The 24,852-nt window shown below is 37.9% G+C and overlaps 1 protein-coding gene across 2 annotated transcripts in view; it reads left to right on the forward strand.

The window, feature by feature from the left end:
- Window positions 1-24,852, forward strand: part of SPATA5 (spermatogenesis associated 5) — a 330,546-nt gene that overhangs the window by 285,138 nt on the left and 20,556 nt on the right. Inside the window, exon 16 of one of the 2 annotated variants that reach the window (XM_043902355.1) lies at window positions 23,939-24,012. The exons of the other annotated variant lie outside the window; for it this stretch is intronic. Coding sequence (XP_043758290.1) covers window positions 23,939-23,980 — 42 coding nt within the window. The 3' untranslated portion in view covers window positions 23,981-24,012. The remainder of the gene's footprint in view (window positions 1-23,938; window positions 24,013-24,852) is intronic. 2 annotated transcript variants of the gene reach the window in all.

Consider the following 24,852-nt stretch of genomic DNA (forward strand, 5'->3'; position numbering starts at 1 on the left):
AGTCTCCATCTGTAGTGATTTTGGAGCCAAAAAAATAAAGTCAGCCACTGTTTCCACTGTTTCCCCATCTATTTACCATGAAGTGATGGGACCAGATGCCATGATCGTAGTTTTCTGAATGTTGAGGTTTAAGCCAACTTCTTCCCTCTCCTCTTTCACTTTCATCAAGAGGCTGTTTAATTCTTCACTTTCTGCCATAAGTGTGGTGTCATCTGCATATCTGAGGTTATTGATATTTCTCCTGGCAATCTTGATTCCAGCTTATGCTTCATCTAGCCCAAGGTTTCTCATGATGTACTCTGCATATAGGTTAAATAAGCAGGGTGACAATATAAAGCCTTGACGTACTCCCTTCCCAATTTGGAACCAGTCTGTTGTTCCATGTCCACTTCCAGCTGTTGCTTCCTGACCTGCATACAGGTTTCTCAAGAGGCAGGTCAGGTAGTCTGGTATTCCCATCTCTTGAAGAATTTTCCAGATTTTGTTGTGACCCACACAGTCAAAGGCTTTGGCATAGTCAATAAAGCAGAAATAGATGTTTTTCTGGCACTCTCTTGCTTTTTCGATGATCCAGCAGATGTTGGCAATTTGATCTCTGGTTCCTCTCCCTTTCCTAAAACCAGCTTGAACATCTGGAAGTTCACAGTTCCCATACTGTTGTAGCCTGGCTTGGAGAATTTTGAGCATTACTTTACTAGCATGTGAGATGAGTTCAATTAATTGTGTGGTAGTTTGAGCATTCTTTAGCATTGCCTTTCTTGGGATTGGAATGAGAACTGACCTTTTCCAGTCCTGTGGCCACTGCTGAGTTTTCCAAACTTGCTGGCATATTGAGTGCAGCACTTTCACAGCATCATCTCTTAGGATTTGAACTAGCTCAACTGGAATTCCATCACCTCCACTAGCTATGTTCATAGTGATGCCTCTTAAGGCCCACTTGACTTCGCATTCCAGGATGTCTGGCTCTAGGTGAATGATCATACCATCGTGATTATCTGGGTCATGAAGATCTTTTTTGTATAGTTCTTGTGTGTATTCCTGCCACCTCTTCTTAATATCTTCTGCTTCTGTTAGGTCCATACCATTTCTTCCTTTATCGAGCCCTTCTTTGCGTGAAATGTTCCCCTGGAAACGTTCCCTTGGAAAAAGATCTCTAGTCTTTCCCATTCTGTTGTTTTCCTCTATTTCTTTGCACTGATCATTGAGGAAGGCTTTTTTATCTCTCCTTGCTATTCTTTGGAACTCTGCATTCAGATGGGTATTCTTTCCTTTTCTCCTTTTCCTTTCGCTTCTCTTCTTTTCTCTATTTGTAAAGCCTCCTCAGACAACCAATTTACATTTCTCTTTTTGCATTTCAGTCTGATTTTGGTATTGACTGTCTGGTGGTGTCCATGTGTAGAGTCTTCTCTTGTGTTGTTGGAAGAGGGTGTTTGCTATAACCAGTGCCTTCTCTTGGCAGAAGTCTGTTAGCCTTTGCCCTGCTTCATTCTGTACTCCAAGGTCAAATTTGCCTGTTACTCCAGGTATTTCTTGACTTCCTGCTTTTGCATTCGAGTCCCCTGTAATGAAAAGGACATCTTTTTTGGGGTGTTAGTTCTAGAATGTCTTATAGGTCTTCATACAACCTTTCAACTTCAGCTTCTTCAGCATTATTGGTCGGGGCATAAGCTTGGATTACCGTGATATTGAATGGTTTGCCTTGGTAACGAACAGAGATCATTCTGTCGTTTTTGAGATTACATCCAAGTTTTACTAAGCCTTATTAGCATCAGGCACTTTGGGGTAGAAACTAAAAGATGGGTAATAGTAATAGAAAATTCAATAGTAAGTAATTTTATAATTGGAAAATATTTTATATTTTAGAGACTAGTTTAAAGCTGACTCTAAAAGTACCAGGGTTCCTCTGGGTGGTCCCAAGGCCAGAACATAGGAGCAAACAGGAAGAAAAATCCTAGGGCCCATCATCTGGACTGCATTGAGGGGAGCAGCTCAACTTAATCTGTAGAATTTTGTTTGATAAGAGGGATTTGTTTCTAAAAGAATTTTGGTTTAAAGTCCAAATTTAAGAGGAAATTCATTGTTAAAAATATAAAAAACTGGGAATTTCCTCCACAAGCTCAAAAAGACAACTGAGTTAAAGAATAAAAGTCACAACCAATTTCTGCCCCTTATAACAAGCTTTTCTTCATTAGACATTTTTATATAAAATTTTTGGAGATGTATTAGAAGGCATTCAGTAAAAAATTTCCAAAGAAAACTATTTATAAATATTTAGTCACTGATTCTTAAACATGACCTCTAAAACTAGGACATACATGTTTAAGACCATATTTTTCTAGTATTTGTATACAAAATCTGAAAAGTACCATTTTCTATTAACAAAGGACCAAAATTCTTTTTTCTTTCAGGGATGCATTTTTATAACTTGAAAGTTATATTTGGGAGTCATATTTCTAAACATCTGTCTCACTAGAGAAATTAAAACTGTTTCTTCTACATTGCTAAAAGATATTCTTCTAATAACTAGAATTATCTCTTATGTGACATTTTTAATTATTTTTTTAATTAATAAATTTTATTTTCTGAGCAGTTTTAGGCTTACATAAAAATAAGTGGAAAACATAGAGTATCCATTAACTTTCTCTCCTCCTTCTCCCATTTGCCCTATTATCATCTTTCATTATTATGATACATTTATTAAATTGTTGAGCCATTATTGATATATTATTATTAACTAAAGTCCGTAATTTATATTTCTTGCTTGTTGATGTACTTTCTATGGATTTTCACAAATTTATAATGACACTTGCATGTGACATTTGAAATATATGATGACATATCATATAGAATGGTTTCACTGCACTAAAAACCCCATGTGCTCCACTTATTCACCCTTCGTCCCTAACTCCAAACCCTTGATGTTTTTACTGTCTTCTTAGTTTTGCCTTTTCCAGAATGCAGTATAGATGGAATCTTCTGTAACATAGCAATTTGCATTTAAAGTTCCTCATGTCTTTCTGTAGCTTGGTAGCTCATTTCTTTTTATTGTAGAATAATATTCCATTGTCTTCATGTACCACAGTTTATCTGTTTACTTACTGAGGGACATCTTGCGTGTCCTATTGAAGGACATCAATTACAAGATTGATAAATAAAGCTTTTTATAGATATTTATGTGAAAGATATTTATTTTTATTTATGGACTTAAGATTTCATCTCTTTGTGGTAAATACTCAGGAGGGTGATTGCTGGATCTTACAGTAAGAATATGTTCACTTTTATAAGAAACTGACAAGCTACCTCCACTGTGGCTGTGCCATTTTGCAGTCCTAACAAGTTTCTTGTTGCTCCATATCCTCATCAGCTTTTGATGTTGTCAGTGTCTTAGATTTTAGCCATTCAGATACATGCATAGCGATATCTCATTGTTAATTTGCAATTCCCTAATGATGTATGAGAGTTGGACTGTGAAGAAAGCTGAGCGCTGAAAAATTGATGCTTTTGAACTATGATGTTGGAGAAGACTCTTGAGAGTCCCTTGGACTGCAAGGAGATCCAACCAGTCCATCCTAAAGGAGATCAGTCCTGGGTGTTCATTGGAAGGACTGATGCTGAAGCTGAAACTCCAATACTTTGGCCACCTCATGCGAAGAGTTGACTCACTAGAAAAGACCCTGATGCTGGGAGGGATTGGGGTCAGGAGGAGAAGGGGACGACAGAGGATGAGATGGCTGGATGGCATCACCGACTCAATGGGCATAAGTTTGAGTAAACTCCGGGAGTTTGTGGTGGACAGGGAGGCCTGGCATGCTGCGATTCATCGGGTTGCAAAGGGTCAGACACGACAGCGGCTGAACTGAACTGAACTGAACGATATATGATATTTAGCATCATTTCCTTATTTGTCATCTATATAACTTCTTTGGTGAGTTATCTGTTCAGATATTTTGCCCACTTTTAATTGGATTGTTTTTTCTTTTTTGGATTTTGAAAGTTCTCTATATATTTTGGATATACTTCCTTTATAAGATTTGTGTTGTCTAAAGAGTTTTTCTTAGTTTGTGGCTTATCTTTTCAGTCTAATCTAAAATTACATACAGCAGAAAGTTTTTATTTTAATAAATTCATATCTGTTTTTCTTTCAAAATACATTTAATAGGGTATTAAATGTATTTTTTCTGTAAGAAAAAGATACCTATTTGGAATCATGTTATGTTTTGTAAATGTTTATAGGTAAAAACAGCCATATTTGCTCAATACTTTACTTTTTGTCCTCATAATTGTGATGATTTATAACTTATAATGACAGGGAGAATTATTCCCTCCAAGAACTGTTAGCCATAAAGAAAAGCATTCTCTTAAACATTATGCTACTGTATCTGAATTAGATATTTCTACCTGTATGAATAGAAAAACATTCTCCTCAGAATTGGGATTCACTACTCAACAGGAGCATTTTTAACTTGGGCATATGCAGTATTTTATATGTAGATCACACACTACACAATGGCCATAGTATATTGCCATGCTTTAAAACACAGGATAACTGTGCCAGGTGATGGATGAGGGGAGGGACCTTTTAAATGAAGAAGAACATTATGGAAAGAAGTTTTTATACTTTTAAAGTTTTGTCTGATTCAAGAACCTTGTCACATCACACATTGGCAGTAAGGTGACAGAATTTATATATTCAGCAATCTCTTTTTAATGGCACAATTTTAATAATATCTGAACAAGATACTGTAGTAAAATAATACAAAGCAATCTAGTATAATTTTTCTTTTTATGTTGACTTAGCTTTACCTGTATTTTGTGGATTTTTCTGTTGCCACAGTGCATGTATATATGTATGTATGTATGTATGTTCACCTACACACCAAGCTCATACACAGATCATAGAAATTCAAACTTCAATAGCTGAAACTAAGTTATTTTTCATATCATGCAGTTTCCCACAGTCAACAAAGCTACCTTATGGGAATCGTACAGTAAACTGGAGCTGTTTATTATACTGTTTAAAAGACCCATAGAATGGGTGTACCCTACATATTACCACAGCTTTAGAGAATGACATCTTGGCAGGAGAATCCAATACACAGTTATATTTGGGTGGCAATAACAGGCTATCATTTGAAGTTTAGTATAGGTAATAAGCATTCACCTTTGCTTTCTACTCCCACTCTCCTACTTTCCTCCTTTTTCCCACTAGCTTTATTGAGATGTAATTGACAGATGTGTATTAGTTGCTCAGTTGTGTCTGACTCTTTGCAACCCTACAGACTGTAGCCCACGAGGCTCCTCTGTCCATGGAATTCTCCAGGCAAGAATACTAGAGTTGGTTGCCATTACCATCTCCAAATTGACAAATAAATTGTAGGATATTTAAATTATCCAATATGGTGGTTTGATAAACGTTATGAATGGATTCCCTCCATCAAGTGAATACAACCATCACCTCATGTATTATGTGTATGTATGTGTAAAAGAGAGAGAAAGTTTAGCTTCTACTCTTGGCAAATTTCAGCTACACAGTATAGTATGATGTGGTTACCATATTACACATTAAATCTTCAGACCTTTTATTCATCTTATTACTGAAAGTTTGTACCCTTTTACAACATCTCCTGATTTCCCCAACCCCCCAGCCTCTGGCAACCACTTTTCTCTTCTGTGAGTTTGATTTACCTTTTGTTTATTTATATAGTTTTGTTGTTGTTCTTGTTTAGTCGCTAAGTCATGTCCGACTCTTATGCAACCCCATGGACTGCAGCCCGCCAGGCTCCTTTGTCTTCCTTTGTCTCCTGAAGTTTGCTCAGATTCATGCCAGTTGAGTCAGTGATACTATCTAACCGTCTCATCCTCTGCTGTCCTCTTTTCTTTTTGCCTTCACTCTTTCTCAGCATCAGAGTCTTTTCCATGGACTCAGCTCTTCGCAGCAGGTTACCAAAGTATTGGAGCTTCAGCATCAGTCCTTCCAGTGACTATTCAAGATTGATTTCCTTTAGGACTGACTGATTTGATCTTTTTGATGTCCAAGGGACTCTCAAGAGTCTTCTCCACCGAAGTTCAAAATCATCAGTGTTTCAACACTCAGCCTTCTTTATGGTCCAACTCTCACCCTTCTTTATGGTCCAACTCTCACATCCACACATGACTACTGGAAAAACCATAGCTTTGACTAGACGGACCTTTGTTGGCAAAGTGATATCTCTGCTTTTTAATATGCTGTCTAGGTTTGTCATAGCTTTTCTTCCAAGGAGCAAGCACCTTTTAATTTAATAGCTGCAGTCACCGTCTGCAGTCATTTTGAAGCCCAAGAAAATAAGATCTCTCACTGCTTCCACTTTTTCCCCTTCTTGCCATAAAGTGATGGGACCAGATACCATGATCTTAGTTTTTTTTGAATGTTGAGTTTCAAGCCAGCTTTGTCACTCTTATCTTTCACCCTCATCAAGAGGCTCTCTAATTCCTCTTCACTTTCTGCCATTATAAGTTTTTAGACTCCACATTATAAGTGATACCATGAAATATTTTGTCTTTCTCTGTGTTACTTCAGTTGTCATAATAACTCTGTTTATGTTTGTGTCACAAGTGGTAGGATTTTCTTCTTTCTAAAGACTGAATAATATTCCATTTTATGTGTATTTATAAATATTTACACGATTATATGTATATACATATATCATATTTCTTATCCAGTCATCCAGAGACAGACACTTAGGATGTTCCCATATCTTGGCTGTTGTGATTAATGCTCCACTGAACCTAGGAGTATAGGGGTCCCTTCAAGATAATGCTTTCATTTATTTTGAATATATACCCAGAATTGGGATTGCTGGATCATATAATAATTTTGTTTTTAACTTTTTTTCAAGTAGCTTCTGTACTGTTTTCCATACTGGCTTTATTATTTTACATTCCCATCAGCAATGTACAAGAATTCCCTTTTTTCCATATCCTTAATAGCATTTATCACCTCTTCTATTTTTGATAATAGCCATCCTAACAGGTGTGAAGCAATAACTATGGTTTTGATTTGTGCCTGTAGTCACGTAGAGCACCTTTTTATGTACCTTTTGGTCATTCGTATGTATGGCATTTGGAAATAAAATAACTGTCTGGTCTTTTTCCCATTTTTTAATTGAGTTATTTGGCTTTTTGATGTTATATCAATACCTTCTATATTTCTATATTTTAGATATTGACCCCTTTTCAGATAGATAATTTGCAAATATTTTCTCCCATTTAGTAGGTTGCCTTTTCACGTGTTGATGGTTTCCTTGCTGTGTAGTAGCTTTTTAGTTTGATGTAATCATACTTGTTTGTTTTTGCTTTTGTTGCTTTTGCTTTTAGTGCCAAATCCAAAGCATCACTGCCAAAACCAGTGTCAAAGAGCTTACCTCCTGTATTTTCTTCTAAGAGTTTTACAGTTTCAGGTTACATTTAATCCATTTCAGCTTGGTTTTTAATGTGGTATAAGATATGAGTCCAGTTTCATTCTTTTGCATGAGGATATTCAATCTTCCCAATACCATTTATTGAAGAAACTATCATTTCCTGATTGTATATTTTTCACTGCTTTATGAAAACTAATTGACCATATATGCATGGGTTTATTTCTGGGCTCTTTAGTCTGTCCCATTGATCTGTATGTCCATTTTTATGCCAGGATACTGTTTTGATTACTTTAGCTTTGTAATATAATTCAAAATCAGGATGTATGATGCCTTCAGCTTTGTTCTTCTTTCTCAAGATTGTTTTGACTATTCAGAGACTTTTGTGGTTCCATACAAATATTAGGTTGTTTGTTCTATTTCTGTGAAAGATTTCACTGGAATTTTGGTGGGAATTGCACTGAATCTGTAGATCACTTTGGATGTATGGACATTTTAACAATACTAATTCTTCCAGTTTATATTCTTTAAAAAGATATAAACACAGAGTATCTTTATTTGTGTCTTCTTCAGTTTCTTTCATCAGTGCCTTGTAGTTTTCAGTATACAGATCTTTTACCTCCTTGCTTAAATTTATTCCTAAGTATTTCATTCTTTTTGATGCCATTATAATTGGGATGTTTTCTTAATTTCTCTTTCTGATAGTTCAAAGCAAGAGCACTGGCAACTTAATTTCATTGTTTGAACTGGCTGAAAAGAAGGTGGGAGAAGTGTTTGCCTGCCTCCCCCAAGAATTGCAGCCAACTCATATGTATGCTACAAGTACAAGCTAGACCCTTGGGCAGCAGTTTGTAAAGTAGGCATTTAGACCGCTTTCAGAGAAGTACTGGGAGAGACAGGTGTTGAGTCCTTTGGAGTGGGAGGAAGGGATAACTACAGTGATTACTTATGCACCAATGAAGCATTGCTTCTTTGTTTGCTGTAATCTTCTGGGTCTTATGGACACCAAGCCAAGCCAGGTGGAAGTCTTAAAAGTTGAGGCCTTAGATGTTCAGTCCAAACCCTTGGTCCTCAGGAAGAAGCTGAGAGTTTGGAGTTCTCTTCAGATTTTATGACTCTGGGCCAGGAGTGGGGTTTATGATGAGTGCATCTCAGCTTTTCCTACCCATTTCAATGTGGGTATTTTCTCATTCATTCTATGTATACAAGTCTCTCAGCTTATTTCTGGATTTCTTTCATAAGTAATTGCTCCTTGTGCAGCTGTACGTTCCGTGTGTATGTGGGAAGAGGGAAGTTCAGAAAACTTCTTTGTTGTCATCTTGCTCAACTTCCCTCTTGTTTTCCTTTTTATAGTATAAAATCAAAGTTATTTTACTGGTATTGAGCACTGTAAGGGATGAGCAAAGGCCAGACTAAAAATGGATATGTTTCTTTGCCAGGGTTCTGTTGCTTATGTTAAAAAACTAACAGATGCCAAAAAGAAGTTATAATAGAACAGGATGTAACTTATGGTCTAGATTCATCTTTCTGTGTTTTTTTTTTAATGAGTAATTTGGAAGCTTTGTTTGAGGACTGGTGAGCTTAAGCAAAACTCTGAGAAATGATGTTTTTTTTAACCTGGGAGACAGGCTTGTTTTTACTTAGGACTGTCCAGTTTCTTATTTCTCTGAAGAGACCCATGGACTTCATTTGCTGACCTTAATAACAGTCTTCTAGCATATTAAAGATTGAAGTTTCACCTGCTACCAGTTTAATTTCCTGTGTAATACCTTGTCTTTAAAGCACTGTGCTTCGCTTTTCCTGCTCTTTATCAGCTGCAGAGCTGCTATTGTCTCCCTTGTTTTAAAGGCTACATTCTCCCCACCCATAAAATGGGGAAGGACTTCCCAGATGGCGCTAGTGGTAAAGAACCTGCCTGCCAGTGCAGAAGACATAAGAGACTCTGGTTCGATCTCTGGGTTGGGAAGATCCCCTGGAGGAGGGCATGGCAACCCACTCCAGTATTCTTGCCTGGAGAGTCCCCATGGACTGAGAAGCCTGTCAGTCCATGGGCTACAGTTCATAGAATTGCAGAGTCAGACATGATTGAAGTGACTTAGCACACATATCTTATTGGGTGGGAAAACAAACATACTTAGGAACATTTTACAGAATACCTGAAGCTTCAAAGAACTGTTAATATTAGTTTGAGTCTTTTGTACCCACTCACTCAGCTTAGATATAACTTCTTCCAGAAAGTCATTTCTAACACTTTTAGCTCAGATTTGGTATCTTCACTCTGTATCCCATGGGCTTCCCTGGTGGTTCATGGTGAAGAATCCACCTGCCAATGCAGGAGACCCAGGTTCAATCACTGGGTTGGGAACATCTCTTGGAGAAGGAAATGGCATCACACTCCAGTATTCATGCCTGGGAAATCCTGTGGACAGAGGAGGCTGGCAAGTTACAGTCCATGGGGTTGCAAAGAGTCAGACATGACTTAGCGACTAAACGACAACAAATGTATCTCATAACACGTTGCACATTTTCTGTTCTTATCTAGATTTTTTGGTTTTTTGTTTGTTTGAGCTTTGTGGAGAGCGAATCAGTAAAACTGGCTATACTTGGTTTTAAGAATCTTGACTTATGAGTTCGGATCCACATAGGCCAGTAATTTTGGTAACTTTAAGCTAAAACGGGTTCCTCAACCTAGCATTTGGTGAAGATGGGAAAAGTTGTCGAAAATATCTTAACATATGTAGCATGATAAAGCTTTAGGAGATTTTACTTTCTTATCTTTCTTGTAATAGTTTCTGACAGTTTCTCATTCCTCCAGTATGGCTGTGATAAATACTTTGGATCACTTTGGAAGCTCAACCAATAAAAACGTTTTTAAGCTTCTCTGTGTAAGCTGACAAGGAAAAGTCATTCTTTTCAGATCGTCACTATTTGTCTGACTTGCTTTTCAATTGAAAATAAATAAGATGGAAGACTAGGAGATGACGATTATATCAGTTACTCTTAGAAATTATAAAAGCAAAATATTGTCTAAAAAAATTATCATGTTCTTTCCATCTCTTCATTCCAATCCAGAGCTATGTATCTCCATGAAAGCTTTATTTTAGAGTTCAGTGTTAACCTTTTCTATCATTTTTGAAACTAAAGAAGAGTAGTTTCTAAAAGCTTTTAGTAGCCGAAACTTATTCTCTCCCTCAAATAAAACCTTTTGTAGAAAGTTTTGTTCGTTGTTCAGTCATGCAGTCAGGTCCGACTCTTTGAGACCCCGTGGACTTTGTAGCCCACCAGGCTCCTCTGTCCATGGGATTCTCCAGGCAAGAATACTAGAGTGGCTGCCACCAATTCCTTCCCCCTGGGGATCTTCGCGACCCATAGATCAAACCCACGTCTCCTACACTGGCAGGCAGATTCTTGACTACTGAGCCAACCAGGGAAGCCCCATGTAGGAAGACCATTATATAAAAGAGATAAGAATGAATCTGCATTGGTTGGGGCCTGTCCCACCTACATACCTTTCTCTCCTTTTCCTGCTGTGACCTCTGAGTCACCTTGGAGACTGCAGAGTGTTTTAAAAACTGTTTGGCTAACTAAGAAAGCTACTGGACACGTGGCTTATTTCATTCTTGTTTCTCAGAATTATAGCCTGAGTACTTACTATTTTCTTGAACCCAAGAAGCAGAACGTGGTTGTAAGGTTGTATACCTCTGTGTATGTGAAACGCACACTGAAATTCCATCTTGACAAGTTTGCACCTATCTGGTTGTAACAGTCTTGTTTTTAAGGAAATGTCTTTGCTCCAGTTTCAAATAAAAGTTGGAACTTCCAGTTTTTACATTCCTGACATTTTTAAGTTTGAAATTAGTAACTCATATTTCTTTTCCCTTGTACACATGAGCTGAGGCAAACATTGAGCATCCAGATGTCATTGTATTAGGGGTGGGGAGCCTGCATTTCAAGTACTCCTTGCACGACATCCCTTGTCCCTCCTAATAATGTCCTTTCTTTTTCCCATGTCACCCCTATAAAAGAAACCGTTGACAGATTTATAGTTTTAAATAGCTTTTCAGATACGATCTTCTCTGATAAATAAAGCTAAAAGATGAAGTTAAAGAATAAAAACAGATAACTGAATGCTATGAGAATTTGAGTTTTTGCATAGTGTAGTCATTATGTCTTTCACATTGGAATGGAAGCTGCCTGCTTCCCTTAAAAATGTAAAACACACAAAATCGTAGAGCCTGGCAATAACCTCAGTTTGAAAAGTGATGTATCATTGGTGAATATTAAAAAGGCCAACTTGATTGCCTTTATTACCTGTATACTTTCTAGGGGAAGGGTATTCCCTAACAAAACTTTTTATGAAATGAGTTAATGTTTAATATTTATTTGTAAAGCTTAGAAATATAATGAAGAAATAGTTATAAATCTTGTGTGCTTTGTACATCAAAGAATTTAGGTTCATGCTGCTTTCCCATTCACCTGTTCGTTTTGGGTTCTTCAATAAAATAATGCAGAAAACATAGTTTGAACTTAAAAGAGGAAAATAATGTTTTAAAATCTCCACCTTTTATATCCCTACCTGTAATTTTGAGAATTAAAACCCTGAGCAACAGTGTGTCTTGGCAGGCAAATTATTTTAACCTGAAGCTTGATCAAAGTACAATTAGAAGAGCACTCTGAATTATAGCTAGAGATATTATTATCTTCTTATGCTCAACCTAAAAAGCGGATGCACAGATTACCTTTTCAACTCAGGATGTTTTCATCCTTAAGACCATGAAAAGTAATGTACATGGGAAAATCAGTATAACAGTCCATCATTTTTATCCCTCATTCATTCTCCAAGGATAGTTTTTGTGACACCTGTAAAGAAGCTTATCATGGAGTTATGTGCACATAGGTAATAGGATATACCCAGATTTTGCATGATTGATGAAATCCTTGTAGTCTACTGTAGCACAATGCTGGAAAGTGACTAGCACTCCAGGGAAGTCCCTCACTAAGGAGTTACTTCCAAGGCCACAGTATTACTTAAACATACCTTTAAGGAAAATTGTGCCTTCCCAGCTTGGCAAGAAAATAATAGTTGGAATAGTGTGAGCATGTTCTTCAGTTCTTTTTCATCTTCTGGTTTCCTGCCTATAGAAAGAGTTAAAAAAATTATCCATACTTTTTTACCTTTCTTTTGGTTTAATTTAATGAGGATTCTTTTGTTATCAGGGTTTGACAGTGCTGGTAAATTCCTGCCAGCAGGGCACAGTTTCAGGGGGGATCCCTGTGAGTATCACCCCTTGACTCAGGCAAGACTCAGTCCCTGTGGCCTTATTCAGTGTCCTTGCTTGCCAGCTTCATTTTATATTTTCTTTCCATGAGAGATTCATGGCTTGAAGGATGTCCTAATCCCTGTGGGTTAAGCTGTCCTCCTTTTCTTCTTTGGCTTACAGCTAGCTTACCCATTACTGAGAACAAAAATCTCTGGGTACTTGAGATTCATTGTTCATTTGATGAAACCGTGGTACACGTGTGTATGTGTGTGTGTTAGTCGCTCAGTCGTGTCTGACTCTTTGCGATCCCATGGACTGTAGCCCGCCGGGCTCCTCTGTGGAAATCTCCAGACAAGAATACTGGAGTGAGTTGCCGTTCCCTTCTCTAGGAGCTCTTCCCAACCCAGGGATCAAACCTAGGTCTCCCACACGGCAGGCAGATTCTTCACTGTCTGAGTCACCAGGGAAGTCTATGATGCGCATACATTTGAGTAAATTTAAGTTTTTCTTTTGCCATGTGTAACTTACCCTGAAAAGTCATCTGGTCCTACACTTGAAATTCTGCCCCTGGCATTCTTAATATTTCAGTGGTTTCCCCACCACCACCATCATCTAAGATGGTATTAATAATTTGAGTTTGTTCATTGGAGCATGAATATGATTTACCTTTAGTAATTTTGAAAAGGTTTCACATGCTGAGAATCACAATGTCATTAACAGTAATGCACTGTAGTACACAGTGAGATTCTTGGAGGCTTTGGCAAGAATGATCTTTCCTATCAACCAGTCAGCAAAGGCAGTGCAAAATTTCATCACTCAGTCTTGATGCTCAGATAATACCAGTAGTCAGGGTGACATTGTTGAGCTTCTTTCTGCCAGAAAATATTTTGCTTTTTGTTTTCAAAGATGGCTGTTGACAGATAATTCATTCTCTATGTGTATGGATATAATGAAAATACTTCTGTGAATTTAGTAGACCCACACAAAGTCCATCTTTAGGATTTAGCTACATATTTGTAAAACTTATTAAATAGTTGTACAAAACTATGTTTCCAATCTGTGAACTTCCTTTCTTCATTTCTTTATGCTGTTGCTGTTTAACAATGTATTCCCCCTCAGTCTCCAACATTGGATGCTAAATGGCTACAAAGATTAGTTTGTAGTTGCTTTGCTTATAGTTGTCTCATATCAGAATTCCATTTATCAGCTTCAGTTTTTTTACTGGAAGACATTCCAAGGAAAAGCTGGAATTTTAGGAATTAGAAACAAATTACAACCGAAAGTGAACATTTCCACAAGTAGAAACATAAGGATGTATGAGATAGAAGCCTCCTAAAGCACTCACAATGACTTCCACTTGCATTAGGTTATAAATAATTTGCATTGGGAAAAAAATGGTAGATAAATCCATAGTCACCAGATTCTGTATTGGTCTTCATTATATACTCAGTAATCAGGTAATTTATTAATATTATTAGTAAATGTTTGCAACAGTTTTGTTGAACAATTACTATGATATTGCTAGACAACTAGCAATAATGTCATGTAATAACTAATTTAATACTATAAGCCTAATATAATTTGTTGTTTAATTTTTAATACAATAATCCTATGAGACACAAAGTTAATTTATTTAATACAATAACCAACCCTATGAGAAAAAATAAATAGTACACTCATTTTACAGAGGAAGAAACTTTAGCTTAAAATAGTGTTTTTAAGATCTCACAGATAAAACTGGTAGATCCAAGATTTGAACCCTAGTAATACTCCAAAGCCTGTGCCCTTAAATCTTAATTTCCTTGAATATCCACTGTTTCTTTAGGATGGTTTTGAATGCTTTCAGTAAATGTGTGTGTGTGGCTGGGAATTTGTGTCTATTAAGCTTCTGCTCTAGCTTTTTCTTACTTTCTGACCAGCTTGATAATCTAGTCTTATCTTCAGTATCACAAGGAATTAATCTATATAGTATGTTAGTTGTAACTCAATGTCATCTTGAAGGGTTTTTTGAATTATTTTAATAGTTGCCCTTCTTCAATGATCTGAAAACACCACTTACATTTACCAGAAATAATGCCTTTCTAATGCCAGTGTTAAAGCTTCGGAATCTTAGAATGAATTAATTGATCAAAGAAGACTATTAGTGTCTGGCCTATAGTTTGTTCTTAATAAATGTTTGATGAGTGAAAGACTTCATGCATACAATGTTACTTTTGTGAAAGTTTACCACACTGAGCACTCTACCATCTTCTCTGGAAAGAAGTAGTATATGTTCTTCTTGGAATATCTGAAACTGTTTTATCTTAACTGTATTAAAAAAAAAAAAACACTTGTGTGAATCCCAGGCATTTGCCAAGATAATCACTGAAGATAAAAGGCTTCTCCCACTGCCTTTTACCATGGGTTTGAGTTTTGATATTTGATGATAACAAGTTGGGATCAGTGCTGGGCTGGTCAAGGTTCAAATTAATTATATATATAAAAGGGTACATCATTTTTTAAACCCTATCATATCCTGTTATCCAGTTCTCTAGTTCAAGTGCTCTAGGCACTGATTTAATCTGGAAATGATAATTGGACTCCCCACTAGAATAGTCCATGTGCTTTGAGAGGCTGTCTGGTAATGAGAGGATGTCATTCTTATATGAAAGAACTTGAGGCAAGAATCCAGGATGAAGAACTTTGGTTGATCTCACCAGAGTCCTGGCAACACTGTGATCTGAATCATTTTGGTCAAAGTCAAGTTTCCTGAGGGTCATAATTTTCAGTAAGAGGAAGACTCCCAGAGTGATTTTCTGGATGGGCCTGAATAAAAGCACAACTCATTGGTTGAGTAATTGAACGTGTTTGCTTTTACTTCTTGAGTTGTGCAGGTATATTAACTTTCATATCCAAATCTGTTGGAAACAGTTTTTATTTTAATTGAATTTTTGTGTTTATGTTAATTTTCTCTGCAGTACTTTTTCCTCAGACAGACCCTTGGATGATTGTCTTTTTTTTTTTTAACCCCCTTCAATTTCCACCATGTCGACTCACTTGTGTTCCAGTTAAATGGAAACAACCACGAACAGCCACACTGTGTGAAATATCCCATTTCTACCCTTGAGTCTACTCATTTACTTTTCTGATAAATGACTTTGGGGGCCTGCAGAACCAAGGGATGAGACCTCTGGAGGTGATGTTGATGCATTTATACGCAGTGTTTGCATACAGTTCTGGTAGCCTCTTCTGTCCCTGTTTGGTTTGGTCTTTTAAACTGCCTTACCTACCACTATTCTTTTGTCTTTGTTTTGTTCATTATTTTAGTCTCTTTATGACCAGAAAAATGACTTGGGAGGGAAAGGAAAGTTTTATGGCAATCCAGCTTATATTCTTAGCTAACTGACCTAATTGGCTTATCATTTAATTTTTGTTTATTAAAATATAAAAACATAAAGCATGTGATAAATGCCAAGTAAGGGTACTGATGCTTTTCCTTAAGTTTGTACATTCCAGAAATTTGTTATGTTTCCACAGTAGGGGAAGTTGTGTGCTAAAGTTTTAAGGGGAAATTTTACGTCTTAATCTATATGTTTCTTACTAAATGGCATTTTGTGGATGTTTAAATAAACTCCTGGATTTAGGACCATGGTAAACAAACCTGAAATTATTAATTTTTCCCTTACTGTGAGTTTATATTACTTCTGATTGAAATGACAGTTTTTTTTTAAAGCTTCAGCTAGAAGGAATAAATACATATAAAAATATACACATATTGGAAGTATAGCAGAGAGATGAAAAACTCAGTCTCTTGAATGAGGCGATCCTGGATTTGAATCCCATATCTGATATTTACTAGCGCTGTGACCTGGGTAGTTTTCTCATATGTGTAGTCGTTGTAGTAATAGTAAAAGAAGAATAACTACCAGAGGCATGGAAGCAGCCAAGATGTCCTTCAGTGAGTGAGTGAATAAATAAACTAGCGCATCCACACAGTGGAATCTTTCTTATTCAGCACTGAAAAGAAATGCACTATCAAGCCATAAAAAGACCTGGAGTAACCTTAAGTTGTGTATCACTAAGGAGCCAATCCAAAAAGGCGACATAGTACGTAATTCCAACTATATGACATTCTGGAAAAAGCAAAACTATGGAGACAGTAAAAAAAGGTCATTGGTTGCCAGGGGTTAGAAGGGATGAATAAGTAGAGCACATAGGATTTTTAGGACAGTGAAACTACTCTGTATGATACTGTAATGGTAGATACATGTCATTACACATTTGTCCAAACCCATGGGATGTACAGTGCCAAGAGTGAACCCTGATGTAAACTCTGAACTTTGGGTGATATTGTGTAGGTGCAGGTCCATTGACTGCAACGGATAGACCCCTGGGTGAGGGATGTTGATTGTAGGAGAGGCTATGTATATGTAGGGGCAAAGGGTATCTATATTTTCCACTCAGTTTTATGAATCTAAAAACTGCTCTAAATAATAAAGTGTACTAAAAATAATAATAAGGATACAGCATGGGAGGAAATGAAGAAGGAGAGAAAAAATAAAAAGACTACTCACTGAGCCTGCTCTCAAGGCCACCGCCTGTTTTACACCCTCAGCCTTCCCGCTCTCCCTCGCTCTCCCTCGCCTCCAGCCTCAATCGTTTCCATGTGGATGGTTAAGGCAGCTTGTTTCCCCACGATGAATTCCTAGAAACATTGCCATAAAGCAGACCACCACAAAACAGGTCACTGTTGAGAGAGCTCTGTTTCCTTAAACAGACAATATTATAATAGAGGATTGCATTCCTGACCAGAACTTGCCATCAAATAAAAAAACTGTGTTCTAAATTCTCTAAAACAAGTGTGATTATCCACTCCACATTGATTGCAATCCTGGGTACCATGAGTGACCGGTCCATAAAAATACAACTCTGGAGATGATCTGGTTTTACAACCATTTGGGGGTAATATATTCATTTTTTTAAACCTTCCCCGAATCATTGTTCATCCTCAGGACACAATCTGTCCCAACCAGCTGTGTCTTGCAGCTACCCCTGTGGTACCCACCGTGCCCCAGGGCACCGTGACCACACTGTAAAGGGTTGGTGTGGCTGAGGAGCAGTTCGCTGAATAAGAAGGCCTCATCTGTTCAAGATTACTAAGGAGAAGTACTGGGAATGTCCACCCAAAAAAATAAAAGGGGATGCTGTTTCCTATATCAACGTAGTGAGACACCTACCAGGATGATTTGTAAGAGTTTTTCTCCTTGAATGCAGAAAGAAAAAGTCAGTGTTTGTTCCATAATAAAACGTTTAATGTATAAAAATTATTTTGCTTCACAAAAAACTGTGAATGTACATGCTTTGCACTTTTATATTTCCTTTGTTTCTGGAAGTCTAGGTCAGATGCTCCATAAAGTTTTTATCACCATGTGATCTGTAAAGCATATGTTCCACGAGAAAACCCTTCCAGTACCTAGCTCTCTGGTTTCCATAGAGGTGATGATGGAAATTTACGTGTAATTCCAGACAAGTGTTATGCTACAAAGGATGTTTATAAAATATTAACTTCTGATAAAGGGGATAATATTTTAAAACACCCTTGATCCCTGAATAATGTTGCATATTAATGGTTATATAGCATTTGGCTTCAAAGTTTCTTACTACGTAAACTTTGGTTTCTTACTTGTGTAAGTATCCCCGTAGAAACAGATAGAGATGCTTGTCTTTTTCACAGGGTTAGAGTCTGCTGTATTGTTCAAGTAAATGCTTTCACCCATTACTGCTGTTTTTTTGTTCAGCTACTGACAAAAAAAAAAAAAAAAAAAAAGGCAGTTTTTATTACCCAGAATCCCCAAAATTTGAGGCAAGCCTAGTTTCATAGCAATGTTCTATCTGAATTGGGGCAGGGGTTGGGGCAGCACACTGAATCTCCAGGTCAGATATGTCCCACAATTTGTTTTTGTAAGGCCCATAAGCTAAGAATATTTTTATGTTTTGAAGTGATTGAAGAAAAATCAAAAGAAGAAAAATACATGAAATTCTAATTTCAGTGTCCATAAAGTTGTGTTGGCACGCAGCCACAACTCATTCATTTACATACTGCCTATGGCTGCCTGTGAACGACAAAAGTAATTTGAATAGTTACAGGAGGGACTGTGTTCTTCACAAAGCCTAAGATATTTGCTCTCTGGCCCTTTGCAGAACAAATTTGCCAGTCCTTAATCTAAATAATTTTTCACCGTCTGTCACTCTACCTACACACGTATATTCTTAGTCATTCTTTCTTTCTCTCCCCTCCCTTTCCCCTTCTTCCTCCCCCTCCTTTCCTTCCTCTTCAAACATATATCATTTTGAATCTGGCAATTACAATTACAAAGAAATCAAATTGTGAGCCTATCATAAATGCTAAGCGGAAACACATTTCAATTTCCTTTGACTTGTCAACTCTCTTCCCCTGTCTACTTTCCCTTTCCTCTACTGTCTGTATATAGAATTTCTAAGGCCATGCCATTTTCCAAACATATTTTGTTTTTAAGGTGGGGGTTAGATCTTGATACATTTTTTAACTTCCATGGAAAGTTCCCTGCTAGTATGTGGTCCCATTTTTAACCTATTTGTAGACACCCCCGATTATCTAAAATCACTTTCACATGGGGCTGAGGTTAAGCTTTATTTCTCTTGGCATGTCCCTGCCATAGCAGACACTTCCTCTTTGCCTTGAAAGGACAAAACGATGTTCAGCTGTCTGGGCTCAGGCCCAGTATTTGATTTATACATTATTTAATTTCCTCCTGAAAATTGGAAGCAGGACTTTCAGGAATGGAAGTCAGTATTTTTCATTTGTTTAAGAACACTTTTAGGTCTAATATAATCATCGGTAGTAGATGTCAGCATGATTAGGGGGTGACTTAAGGTAAAGCAAATAAAACATGAATACAAAGGAAGATTATTTGACAATGGAAAAGATCTGAAGTTTTGGAATAATCATATTTAATGTGTTAGTAGGTGTTTTGTGTGCTAGTGTGTGCTTACACTTGAGGGTACCTGGCTTTACCCACTGGAAGAAAGACCTCTAACCATTATGCTAGAGTGAAATTGGGGAATTAGAAGTTTGAGAAGAACTTAATGTAACCGTTCCTGTAATTTTACAGAGGATTTTTTATTTCTGTCCGAGCTGCTACTGCATTTATCTCCGCAATTAAGTTCATACACATGCCAGGATGTGAGTGCCAAAATGGTTTGAAATTCATATAGCAGTGAACTCAGGAAATTAAAAATTAACTCTGGAAATACCACTTCTTGTTTTACATCCACTTTTGGATACTATATTCCTTTTTAAACCTCCCTTAGATCGTTGTTACTCTTAGGTTACAGCCTGTCTCCATTTTACCACCGAAATTCTCAAAAGTCTGGAACACTTACTGCCTCCAGTCGCTCACTCCCAAGTCACTTTAGAAACCCTGGCAGCCTGGTCTCTCTCCCTCCACACTGCTGAGCTGACCTCACCAACAGTTTCCTCATCTCCAATCCAGGACCCAAGCTCCAGGCCCTCAGCTCCCCTGGCCTTTCTGCCCCATCTGCCAGATGTCATACCCTCTTCCTGAAATGCTCTTCTGGTTTTCACGTGAACTCTCGTAGGCTCCTCTGCTTCTCCCTGTCTTTTACAGACTCTCCTTGTATCACACTAAGCTGAAGTGTTCCCCAGGTCTTGTTCCTTCAGTCACTTCTTTCTCTACACTCTCAGCTGTTTCCTTCTCATCCTTCCTCAATGCCCCAGACATTTGACGTGAACCTGGAGACTACAAGGAGCACAGTCTGAAACCACCCAAGGCTTGTGAAACTATTTTTGAACCTCTGAATGCAGCCTACCCTGTGCTGTCTCTGTGCCTTGCTCAGGAGTGTGCCTTCACATGGCGTGCCTCACTGCCGGCACCGCCATCTTCACATCTCCCATTCATCTAAAGCTCATTACTAAGGGGCCTCCTCTTGATTAGTGAGCGCCTCCTCATCCGAGCTACGGTGAGGGCCAGATCACCTGATAATGATAACTAGTTCGAAGGTACTGGAGTCATGCAGATACGGATTTAAAGCTGGATTCAGCACTTACCTGATTGTATGATATTGAGCAAATACACCTAAATGCTTTAAATGTCAGTTTCTTCATTTTTAAATTGTGGGGGAGGGGGACTGCTGCCTCCCTCACTTGCACTGTCGGATAGATTAGACATGTGAAGATCTAGAACATTTGGGAGTCAGTCAGTGGTGGTACTGGTGGTGGTGGTAGTAGTTGTAGTGATCACTACATCATCAGTATTGTTCTCCCATGCCAGTATTTTATGTTTCTCATATATCACTCACTTCACTTGCTAAAAAGCATTTGTACAATTGTCTTATTCCCCCCTTCTGAATTCTAGGCTTCTACAGGTTGACTTTATATTCCCTCCCCAAGAGCATTGAGCAATGTTTTGTGCATTGGTTTTCCTAAATGAATTGAGTTGAATAGAATAGCCCTTCTCTTTCCCTAAATAAATACTGGCTTCACGGTGTTCTTAGGATTCAAAGCTGCTGTGTTTGTGGTTATGTCTTCATATTTCTGTCAGATATTAGCATGCTGAAAAGTCTTTGCCTGTTGTGTTATGTTTTTTCACACTGAATCTTGAAACTCGCCTCTAAAATTATTGCATTTTAATTTCTCAGAGACTTAAGGACCTATACATTTAGAACTAATCTGAAGTAATTCTTATTTTTGGAAAAAAAACTACTAAACTGCTTTGTATTTGATACATAAATGCTATCAGTAGTAAAATACTTAAAATAAGATAAATTAATTAATGTTTATACTTAAAGTTTTTACATTAAATTATTTCTTTTGATTTTATACTTTCTGATTTATAAAAGCAAAGCCACCTGCAGTTTTTTTGGCTTATATAACTAGCAGTTTTTCTTTTTTACAGAATGCTTTTCCTTACAAAACCCTTACTTTCCATCTCTGAACATATTTCTAGAAAGCAGATTTTCTGTTTCTCAGAAGTGTCACTTCTTCACAAATCACACAGTATCCTGGTTACAATATCCTGTAACTGCTTTGTTTGTTGTTCAGAAGACCGGGAATGCAGAGCAGGTTCTGCTGATGATTTTTGAAGGAGATAGCAGAAAAAGACTTGTTGCCACTGTTGCTGATCTGAACATCAGTAACACTGAGGTTACAGTGTCTGACACTAGTGGGTTTGACTCATAGACCAGGTAGGCACTGAGGCCTTATGAAAACAGCACAGATCACATGGAGGATTTTTTTAAAGTACCAGCACCCAAAAGTCACTGAGATCCCCCCTGATCAGGCTTTCATCAGTCAGAGAGCCTTTTTGGAGTCGCAGTTTTGCAGAGCTCTGCACTGGGTGGTGTTCTCAGAGCTTCGAACTGGCTGTGCCGCACCTGAGTGTAGGATACCCCTGGGTGAGCCCTGGGTTGGGGTAGTGATGGGGTCAGGGACAGACTGCATGTACATGTCAAGTACTTTCAGGAATTATTTGCAAGCACTCAGGAATATAAAATGGTATCACAGCTGAGAGCTTTATTTAACATTCCATTTAGCTCTAATCTCTACTTAATCTCCACTGTTTTTATTTGGTTACTAGGTATTTAGCACAGCCCTGTTTTGTGGAAGGCTGGCCAAAAGCACACTTCAAATTAATGGTAGTCAAAGCTTGCCCTACTGAATCTAGATTGGAGCAAGAGCAAGAGGTTCATTGGTTCTGAAGTTGTTGTATAGGGCTTTTTTGGTTTTGTTTTAGCAATCTGCCTCAGCAATATATACAATATAAAGTTATAAATACAGCACCCTTGCTAAGGAATAAATTCCACATTTGGTCAAAAATCAAATTGTTAGGACAGAAGTCCTAACTTTCGTTAACATTAAGTCAAATATCAGATTTGTCCTCATTCATTCAACATGTATTTATTGAGCACCTACTATTAAGTAAGTTTCCAGTCACTGGTACACAATAGCAAACATACTAAATGAAAGTCTACCAATTTGTGGATCCATTTTTCTGAGGAGAAAGAGCACATCAACAAAATAAGTTAAAATGTAATATATTAGATGGCAATAACAGAGGAGGAGCAAAATAAAGCAGAGAAGGAAAAAAGGATTCTAGAGAGTAGGCCATAGGTTTAAATACAGGTGGCCAGGGAGAGCTTACTCAAAAGGTGATACTGGATCAAAACCTGAGGTAAGTGAATTGTGCAGTTTGTTATCCAAGAGAAGAGCATTCCAGAAGGGGAACAACAAGAGCAAATTATCTGAACGACAGTGAGCCTTTCTTGTGTAAGAGCAGTCAGGAAGTCAGTATAGCTGGAGTGAAGAGAGTGGGGGGTGTTCCAGTGTCCAGCTGAAGAAAGTGGGAGGGGTGATTGATAGCAAATGATAGATCAAGTTAATTGAGCACTGAGGACTGACCATTGGATTATTGACAGAGCAGTTCAGTGGAAGGTCAAAAGTCTCATTTGGGTGAGTTTAAGGCAGAATAGAAGGAGAGGAAGTGGAGAAAGGCAAATAAAGACAGTTATTCCAAGGAGTTTCATTGGTCGTGGATTAAAGTAGACGTGGAGGGACTTCCCTGGTGGTCCAGTAACTAACGCTGCGCACTCCCAATACCAGGGGTTGGGGGGCGGGGTTCCATCCCTGGTCTGCGAACTAGATCCCATATGCTGCAACTAAGACCCAGCACAGCAAACTAAATACATACATGATGCATACTTCACAAAAAAAATTAAGCAGATGTGGAGACAACGGAGGTGATTATGCTTTTAAAATGAGTAATTACAACATATTGTTATGCTGATGGGGAAAATTGATTATGCATAGGGAAGCAATTACAGCAGCAAATCTTGACTTGGGAAAAAGGGAATGGAATCCAGTGCTTAAATAGGAGGTCTAATCTTAGGAACGCAGGTAGTACAACCATTGAAACAGAAAGGACAATTAGGCATTCGAGTATAAGTAAAGGGATACTGTAGACTTGATGATGGTAGCGTACTGAAAGTTCTTCTCTGCCATGTAAGGAAAGTCTCTTCCCAGTATTTGAATAAGATCTACAATATTCCTGTCACATGGTCATGACTTTGAACAAGCTCCGGGAGTTGGTGATGGACAGGGAAGCCTGGTGTGCTGCAGTTCACAGGGTCGCAAAGCGTCAGACACGTCTGAGCAACTGAAACAAACTAATGATTGTTTACTCACTATCTCTAGAGCTATCTACATCTGGCCAGCTTGTGAATTATTCATGTGTTTCTTTTATTGAGCAGAAACCTCTCTCCTGCAGCCTTGGTCCTAGATCTGCTTTCTAGAGCCTCACAAGATCAACAGTTCTAACCCTTTGGTAAGCACCATAGAGGTACTGAAGAGTTGAAATGATTTCTCATTGCAGCCCTCATTCCTTCTGGGAACACAGTTGTCCCATTAGGGTTTCTGCTTCGCTGTGGTTTGGGCCCCTCTCACATCTGATCACTTTCTCTACTAAGAGGAGCCAAGCTTATTTCATCAGTTTTGTTTGTTAATCAGGACTCATTCATCATGTCATTTGAGATCTTTTTTCTCCTAGGCTTGTTTTTATCCCCCAGATATTCAGCGGTTCTAACAAATATTCATACTTGATTAGCATACCGACAAAGATTTTGTCTAATGTGTTTATTCATAGACTGCACCCAAGGACAAAGCACAGATATTCAAGAATCCCCTCCAACCTGAGCTTTACCCATTGGTTAGCCCTTTCTGGGTAGAATTATCACGTGATGCCAAGTAAATAAACATCTGATTCAGGAGAGGTGGTCAGATTAAGTGGTATCAGGCCAAGAAAAAGGGCTATATTATTAGTGGATTCAAGCGTGGATGTCAAGATGAAAGGCATATCCTTGAAAATGAGTTAGTGAAGCAAGAAGTTCTCCGATCAAGGTGACACATCTGATGGTGGACACTTTGGGTTGTAGGGGCCTGGAGAGATGCCTTATAGCTGAAGATAAACATTTCAAAGGCATTGGCATAGAACTGATGTTTGAAGACAGAGTAGATTCATTCTTTGAGAAGGGATAAGTAAAGACTAGAAACTAGGGGCCTAGAATAATATATCTATACTAGGAATGTCTATGGCATATTAGGCATATGATCTTCCAAGAATTCAGAGCTAGTCCCAGGACATTACCGTGTACATGAAAAATTGATT

This window comes from Cervus elaphus, chromosome 5, assembly GCF_910594005.1.
Source record: "Cervus elaphus chromosome 5, mCerEla1.1, whole genome shotgun sequence".
NCBI classification, from domain to species: domain Eukaryota; kingdom Metazoa; phylum Chordata; class Mammalia; order Artiodactyla; family Cervidae; genus Cervus; species Cervus elaphus.